The sequence below is a fragment of the Lycorma delicatula genome, chromosome 5 (genome assembly GCF_047948215.1).
Source record: "Lycorma delicatula isolate Av1 chromosome 5, ASM4794821v1, whole genome shotgun sequence".
NCBI lineage: Eukaryota > Metazoa > Arthropoda > Insecta > Hemiptera > Fulgoridae > Lycorma > Lycorma delicatula.
Window position 1 is genome coordinate 137561344 of NC_134459.1, and position 9369 is coordinate 137570712.

Below are 9369 nucleotides of genomic sequence, written 5' to 3' on the forward strand. Positions count from 1 at the left end.
CTTATTTTTTATCCTTATCTAGGTAAGGATACTGGATAACGTTTTCTTTTGCTAAGTAACTGTTGACTTTATTTTCTTATATTTTCCGATATTGATGTGACAATATGTGGACAGAAAAAATAATTTTTTAATTCATACAGAGTAACAGATGACAGTGCAGCAGAATATATATATATATATATATATTTTAAACTATACATGAAAAAAGTCAATTATTTTTATTTTCACATTTTAAAAGTCTTCACCAAATTAAAAAAGAAGCAAACTCAAGGTTCCAATATAATAAATGACCACATTCTCAAAAATGTTCTACTTAAGTTCTGACGTAATGTTTGCTTATGGGCATGTACTACTGAATTAAAATGATTTTTCATTTCTTTTCCTTTGCTACTTGCCTTATTAAAAAAATTATAATATTCTATTAAATGGGTGAAAATGGCATTTTTATATAAGAGCCACCCATTATGTAATAAATTGTTTATTTTTACTACTTCAATGTAGTTTCTTAATATTATTACATATCTTACTAAATTTTTTTTTGTTGGATGATTTCACCAGATAAGCTTGAAGCTAGTGTGTGAGATATGGAAATGGAATTTTGTGGCATATGAAAGATGCCAACCAGGATTTGAACCCGAGATTTCCGGATGAAAGGCCAAGACTTTACCACTCCACAAAGGAGATCAGCATTTACTACAATACTGTTTTTATTGTTTACTTCTAAAAATTTTGTTGAGTTGATGTGGGCATCAGTAAAATGACTGAACAGACATGAATGCAGCACACAAAGGAGCTTCTGGATATATGTACATTGTGAATAATTATACAAAGCATAAGGATGACTTATTCAAGCAAATATGTTGAAATATTAAATCCTTCTGCCACCTGTGTAGGTTAGGTAAGATTTTAGATTAAGGTGATTAAGGTTAGCTTAGGGAGGATAGTATGAAATTTATTTCAGAAGTTGGAAAGCACTGAAGGCAAATAAGTCAATTAAGTCGCATTCACGGGTACTAACAAAAACGTTTTAAGAAATGTAATTATCTAGAGTGTTAAATAAATAAAATAATGTAATACTCTAATATATACATTTTACAATAGCAATGATTCAGCAACTATACAGAATCAGAAAATATTAAAAGTACTGTCACTACTTTCCCTCTTGGAAACGCAATACAAACTAATAATTGACTTTTCTATCCGACCAAAAATTAATTCCATATTATTAACATAACTAGCCAGTATTCAAGGCCACTATTGAATAACATTTTAGTTAAATTAATTAAAAATAATTTCCTGTAATGCTAACAATATCATGCAAACACTGGTATTACACAAACAAAACAGCACAAACAGGAATCTATAAATAAGAAATATTTGATGTTAAAATATTAATTTTTACTTCTGGCAAATCCTCAAAGTTTGTTTTAATCATATTAACTATATTTCCCTACAAAGAAATTTAATAAGCAAGCATATGACTTAAATGTACAAATTAAAATAGCTGTAATAATAATTAATACCTTTTGATTGCAAAGCTGTAGACTCAGCAGTAGTTGAAGAACGTGGTGCTTCCCTTCTAACAACTAAATTTAATTTTTCTTTACTACTTTCTATAAGCTTTCTTGCTTCCTTTAAGCTCATTCCATCAGTTGAATGATTATTAATTTTTAATAATACATCTCCTTCTTGTAAACCATTACCATCCAACTTTCCAACTTCCCTAACAAAGATCTTGCAACCCAACACTAGTCCAAAATCTATAAGAAAAAATACATAACCTCTATCAATATTTTTTAATTTCATTATGGATTCTACAGAGTATATTTTCTTGATGTGGCATTGTTAGTTATAATTTGTTTTCTTTTTTCCTAAGTCAACCACGTTGTATCAAGCTTCATTTTCATATGGGTTTTGGTTGATGATTAATGGTCTGCCATATAAGTCAAGTTTAAATTATTATAATGATTGTACTGATAAATATTACTTCAGAGATGCAACGGCAAATTCAGCCTACTATTATAAACATTCATAGTAAATAATCCTGAAAGTGTAATCAGTATCAATGGTAATAACATCTGTTTGATAAACCACCGGTAATTTGTAAAACCTGCATTATATTAATCCATTTAATAACTTTTTTATAGCTTGTGTATCTAATATTTTAATAATGAGTTTTGTGTAAAATGAAAATGATTCTTAATTTAGGTTAAATGTTGTAATTTTGTAAAAAAAAATACAAACATTGAAGCAGACGTTAAATACAATGGTACTGATAAACATCTTTGTGATTGGTGGAAAAATAAATTCATTATTTTTAAAATAACTCTATTCAAGGTTATATGGCAGCGCAAGGGATGTTGACCAGAATTTGAAAATCATTTAGATACATCTAAACTAGAATTAACAACATTTTTACAATGTAAGAAAATCAGAGCAGTTATTATTATAACAAAGATTCTTCATTCAGGGCTGTTCTGTAGCCTGCAAATTAAGTCACTATTAAAATCTAACACAAGGCTGTATCAGTAATTCCACACATCAGATGCATGCAGTTCCGTTACTTCTGAGATACCATAAAAATGTTTCGGTTAAAATCGTGTCCTCTCTCAATTCTGTAATGACCAAAAGAATTTAGCTAAAAAATAAACTAGCTATGCATACTGTGATATCAACCTGCATGTAATGAAATAGTCTACCTGTGTTAATAGAAATATCCACAAAACTCAAAAAATTTGCACTAAAGATATTTAAATAGAGAGTGGTTATTTAATTTAAATGATTTTAATAATGGTTATTTGAGAGTTATCACAAAATAACTCATCATCTTTTATTATCAATTTTTAATAAAATATTATTACAGTATTTATAATTTTTATACACTAATACAATTATTATTTATATTAGCATATTTTAATACACTAATTTAGAAAAATTAGAACATAACTCGGCTCCTGATTTTTTAATATATTTTAGTTTGTTAACTTGAACATCAGTGTTCATGAATATTTTTTTTCCTTAATACAACATTGTAAGTTCTATTCTAAATCAGCTGTCATTTTTATAACATATCTTCAGTGATTTTTAAAACAAATCAAATTTTCTAAATTTTAGTTAACTTACCAATTAATCAAACAACACAGCATATTTTTTAATAATTTTTTTATTTAGTATTCTATTGAAAAATAAAATCAATGAAATTAACTTAAAATTACTTCGTTCTGGGTACAAATTAATTAAAATATTATAGATTCATTACATTTTAAGGAATAGGAGAAAAGATAAATTTTCCTAAATATGGAAATATAAAAAGTTTTTAAAACTGATGATTCTTTTTAGGAAATAAAACATAAGCTCACCAACTAAATAATTGGTGAGCTTGATTCTTAAATATAAAATCTCTTTCCTATTTTAAATGTGAATGAGAATTCACAGAATAAATCTTGTCTTCGTCAAGTACTAATCCATTAACTTAAAACTCTTAATAAATAACTTAAGATCATTTTCAAGAGTATTTCTGGTAATGAATTTGGATTTATAAACGTACTACGTTGCCAGCAGTAGAGTTATCCATGATAAATTGATTTAAATTAATTAATTTACACAAATTTAACTTTTCTCCCGTTTTATATAAATAGTTAAAGTCAATAGAATCAGAAACAATTATTCTGATTCTTTACAATTATTCTGATTATTCTGAACAACACTTTTCAAATATTATGCAATATGCCCAATAATCTAGAATTAGAAATGTTAGTATAGAAATTGCAAACTAATCTTTCACTTCATTGTATCTGAACCATATCTACATTTCTTTCATTCAATCAGAAAGAGGTGGATGAGAATGGTATTCAGGTTGATTAAAGTGCTAAAGTAAAAAAAGAATATTCTGTAACTATAAAACTGTAAAAGAATATTCTGAATAGTGTGAACATGGTAAAGCACTGTCGTAAAAAAAAAATTATGTTGCAACTGATTAAGCAAAAATTTTCATCAAATTTTAATTTGATTTGGTTTATAATATTATAATCAACTACTACCAACATAGGCAAGTAAACTATTATCAAATTAAAAATGAATTTAATATTTTTAAAAACTACAGAATATCCCATAAGTTTCCATATATAGGAAAAATAAGATACAAAACATAAATCATCTCAAGGAATGTATAATTACGAGCATAACTCCAGCTGTTATACATGTTCTTTGGCAGTAGAGTACATGCACCGAAATATGTTCTCAAACCAATGAATGGTACCTCATATTTTGATCATATTTAAATAAAAATGGTTTTCATAAAAAAGTTCATTTTTCTATGTATGAAAATTTTTTGGACACCTGTATTAATATAACAGAAAAATTATTAATGCATAAATCATTTAACTTAATTTCAAATAAATAGTAATGTATTAACAAATTTTTGTTAGGTCAGTCAACAATTCATTACGTATTTCAACATTACGTAATATTAAACATTATTATGAAGATTTTGGCATCCACAATAATTCTACAAAACATTGAGATAAAACTGAAAAAAAAAACATTCAAATTCAATACTAATTATTAGTATACAAGATAACCAGGGTAAATTTGTTAAATTCGGTTCTTTTCTGTGTGTATAAGTTGAATTTATGCTATTATCAATTTGATTCAATTTTTTTATCTGTTATATGATGCGGATGCTAAGTCTATAATAGTTTTTTGTAATTATTTTTTTAATATAATTATATTCAGAAAATACACTAAATTACAACCACATCCTATTCCCACTATTCAGGCATAAAATCAAGTAATGATTTCTTCTTTATTTTGTAATGAGTCCTAGGAACCTATAATTTTTTATCTGATTTATTGTTCTTTTTTTGCTTTAGAACAATCCATATTGAACAACAAACAATTCATCAACCGAGTAACATGGCTTGTCTTTATTTTTTTTTTGTTTTCACTTGTTTCCCTACCCCCCTGGGCTGGATTGACTGTGAAGCACATCACAACCCAGGGAACCAACCACTCTAACAGATTGTTTCAGTGCCTGCCTCTGACCCCTAGAGCAAGGTATCCAAGCCTAACTATGTCATTCCTGAACCCCCCCCCCCCCCAGGGGCTGGGACTCGGTCTTGATGCCTTGCCTCCAATGTGAATATCCCACAAAGGGGGCCCATGCAAGACTGAGGTCTTTTAATAGCTGCCTGCCACTAACCGGGTACCTCGAGGTGGCCCCAGCTGGGTCTCGGTCTTAACAGCTTGAGGGTGATGGAGTCCTCATGTCTCATCGTTGCCACCCATCCAGCAAGCCCAGACAAACAACTCCACAGGAGGCTGTTCATCACCCCCTCGCTACCTCGTCATCCCTGCATTTGTGCTGTAGTTTTGTTGTTATATATTCTGACACAGCCCTGAATTTGTTGACACCATATAGCATTGTCAGTACAATCGTGTCTACATCGAGGGGTCCAGTTATTTGTTCACAGATGCCTCTTTTGATCACCCACCGTCAACACCTGAACACAACATGTTCAGGGGAGTCATAGTCTCCACAATATAGGCACTCGGAAGTGATAGCCCTCCTCCTCTCGAAAAAAATATGACTTGAAGACCCCGTGCCCCATTAAAAACTAGATTAACCAGAAATGGAGTTGGCCAAATTTGCGGTCAATCCATGATGCAACCTGTTTGATTAAGTTGTGGGTCAAACATCCTGTTGATGAGAGATCCCATCTCCTCTGCCATTCTCGTATCATGCCCGCTCGAGCAGTTACTTTGTTTCCTCCCCTAATGATGTCACACCATATCACCACCAATGTCTCGTTTTTATTAGGATCCTAAAAGTTAACCTACCTAAAATTTTAAACAATGTATCAAATCTTTACTAGAAAGAATTTATGTGGTTTGCGGATTCTAAAACATTAAAATAACATGTTTTTCAATTTAAGTAAATTTCAGTATAACTTATATTTTGTTCCCTTCATTTTTTACACAGCCAGAAACTATGTATAATTAATTGGCTAAGCAGTTAAAATGTATGGCAATAATTGAACAGCTACCACTACTGTAACTTTTTAAATCTTGTATGTGGGTGTATAACATGAAAATGTTATATTGTGAGAAATAAAGCAATGTCTGACTGAGATTAGAACTCATAACCTTCTGGATGAAAGGCAGAGATGAAACCACTATACAGTAGATCAACTAGGTTATAGGTTTAAATTTATTCCTGATTAAGTTTTTTAAGATTTTTATTCTTGATTCTTTCTTCACAAATTACAGTCATTGGTAGAAAAAAATTCATGTTTATTGTATGGGTCTGCTCATTCAATAATAGAGGTACGTGGTAACATGCTTAGTACAGTTTGTAAAAGAATCAAATCTTCTGTTAAGAGAGAGATGGAGAACTTATTGATATTAACTGTACACATTAACATTACCAAAACAATATGCCTCAATACAATAGTTTATCACAAATATCTTCTGCAACTGATTACTAATTAAACCAATACTGAATTAATCATTTCATTTCAAATTTAATAATATTTTTTTTCAAAAGGTGTGAACACATTTCTAAAAACTACATATGTAATAATGGAGAAATTTCAACTAAATTTTAGCTTAATATGATACAAATAATACAAGTTATAATAGATGATCATGAAAACTGTATAGTTCATAAAAGAGTTAACAGAGTCATAATAAGTTAAAATAATAACACATTTAATTTCATGACCACACAAAATTAAAAATGAGTTTACAGGAAACGAGTAATTCATTTAGATCAGGGATTATGGCTAATAAGATTTACAGGAAATAAGTATGAACAATTATATACATATAAATTGTATTTGTAAGCATACACAGATAAGGCATTGTAATGTACTAGTCGACGAGCCGAGGCACATATTCGGATAGTTTCACTACTGCTGTGTACAGTCACTTTCCACTGGTACTAGTAAAGTAATTGTTACTTTTGCCATGAGATTAGCTTGTTGTTTTAAACATAGTGTTACATAACATTACATTATTTCTTAGGCTTTATTTATATTAATTTCATATTAATTAATTAATTGATGTCATTTTAATTTCTATATTTAATAATAAAACATCAGTTTTTCTTCTGCTTAATTATGGTTATTTTTTCAGAAATAATGAATTTTATCTTTTTCCCTGTTATTTTGTAATAAGAGCAATTGTTTTCTTAGTCAATGTACTTTAAAACACACAGCATGATGAAAATATATCGTATTGAAAAAAGTATGTACAAGTAAATAAAGTGAAAATTTCTTATATCAATTGTTTTGGTTTGAGTTATGATATTATGGCGAACGAGACATTTGAGTCATAGAATTATGGTTTAAATGTTTAAAACAAATATTCTCTGTTCTTTGCACTGGAAATTGCAACAGTTGTTACTTAAAAGTAATTGTGTTAAGATTTCAAGTGAACAGAGAAAACCTCTTTGCAGTCAAGCACATCGTCTTGTGTTTAACTTTTAAAGTTCAAAGGCAAAGAAAAAATGACATTGGTGTTTCTTATAAAAGCAATGGAACGTGCTTGTAGAATTCTAAACTTAACCTGGTCTACATTAATTGACATCAGAAAAATCAGATACAAAGCAGAGGCTAGTATTTCTGAAATTCAAACGCCAAAGAAATGCATTACTCATAATAAATATGAAATGGATGATTTCAACAGGATTGTTATTAGAAGAGAATTTTTTAAATATTTTAAATTCTATATGGAAATACCTACTATACGAAGATTACACAATTTTTGTCAGGAGGAACTGAATTCTACCACTAGTAGGGAAACAATGAGGGAAATTCTAAAAACTATGGGTTTTCAATTCAGGAAGTGTAAAAACAACAACTAATTTTGTGTGAATAGGTGATATAATTGTGAAACGTGCATTTTTCTTAGGCATTTGAGAAAAAATGCAAATTCTAAGTCAAAGAGACCGGTCGTATACTTAGGTGAGACTTGAGTGTATACACATTATATGGTAAAAAAGTGCTGGCAAAGTAACAATGTACCATCCATTTATGTTAATAGTAGTGCCGGTAACCATTTAATTATGACTCACTTGAGTGGGAACATGGGATTCATAGATGGTGCTTTTTTAATCTACAATTCCAAGAGTAAAACAGAAGATTATCATAATGAGATGAACAATGAAATTTTTTTGAAGTATAATGAAAAGCAAGTTATCCCAGGGCTACCAAAAAATTGTATTTTAGTCATAGAAAACAGACCTTACTAAAAAAAATATAAACATCTTGTCACCCAATTCATCGAAAAAAGATATTCAAGAATGGCTTCAAAAAAATAAAATTATCTACAATTGAATTTATTTGGAATCTAGTTAAAAAAAAATTGAGACCGCAATATTCCCCACATGTCATTAACAGAACTGTGAGCAGTTACATTAAATAGAATTTCATCAATTACTATAAAAGACTAGAAAAGATTAGGGTCAACAGTTCAGGAGATAATGGATTCTTAATGGAAAAAGATGCATTGGAAGATGCCATTGAAAACATAATTACAAATATAAGGATGGATGATGATAAGACATCAGTAGTGAAGACGAATTGGAAATTAATTCTGGTGGAAGTGAAACTGAGTCAAACTCAGAAATTGGGGGTTCTTGGCCAATCACAGAAGATAGTTCTATGGAAACTGCAGACGAAACTGGTTAAGGACTGTATTGATCATTTAATTATTTAGTCTATTAATAAAAAAGGGTATTATATCATTTTTTTATTCCACAGCTATATCCAACTTGTTGCAATTCTGAGGCCTACATGTTCAAATTATTATTAACTTTAATTATAATGCTATGCAATTTGATACTGTTTTAGTGAAAAAGTTTACTTAAATTATTATAATTAATTGAGGTTAAATTTATTTAATTTATGAATATAGTAATGTAAATTAATATTTTTAATTGTGTTAATAACATAATCAGAAAGAAATTACAGATTCTCATAAATACAGTAATACATTTTACACAGATAACATTTCTTGCTTGGAATGAATTGAGAGGCATGTCACTTTGTTCAGTAGGACTAAGCCCATTCTCTACTGCTGTTATAATTCCATCTCTGTCTATAGCCAAACAAAACAGCAGTGCTGCGGTACTCCATGAATATGAACTTTGCCTTGTTGACTAGTAGATGTAATGCCGATAGGCAAATAGATTTTTAGTGGTTTTTAAAATAAAATAAACTCTTTACATTTGTATTTTATGGAATTACTGTGCACTTTATATTTACTTCAGTTAAGTAATTTTTCATGCTCATCACTTAGCATATTATTTCTATTTTATGAAATTTCCATTCAGTTAAATACAAAAATTTTCATTCAACTTTCTCTACA

General features: G+C 29.2%; 1 protein-coding gene across 4 annotated transcripts in view; it reads right to left on the reverse strand.

Moving 5' to 3' along the window:
• LOC142325405 (tight junction protein ZO-3-like) overlaps positions 1-9369 on the reverse strand; it is a 981859-nt gene that overhangs the window by 66452 nt on the left and 906038 nt on the right. For all 4 annotated transcript variants that reach the window (XM_075367134.1, XM_075367133.1, XM_075367135.1 and 1 more), the window contains one exon: positions 1524-1760. In XM_075367134.1, the coding sequence (XP_075223249.1) occupies positions 1524-1760 (237 nt within the window). The remainder of the gene's footprint in view (positions 1-1523; positions 1761-9369) is intronic.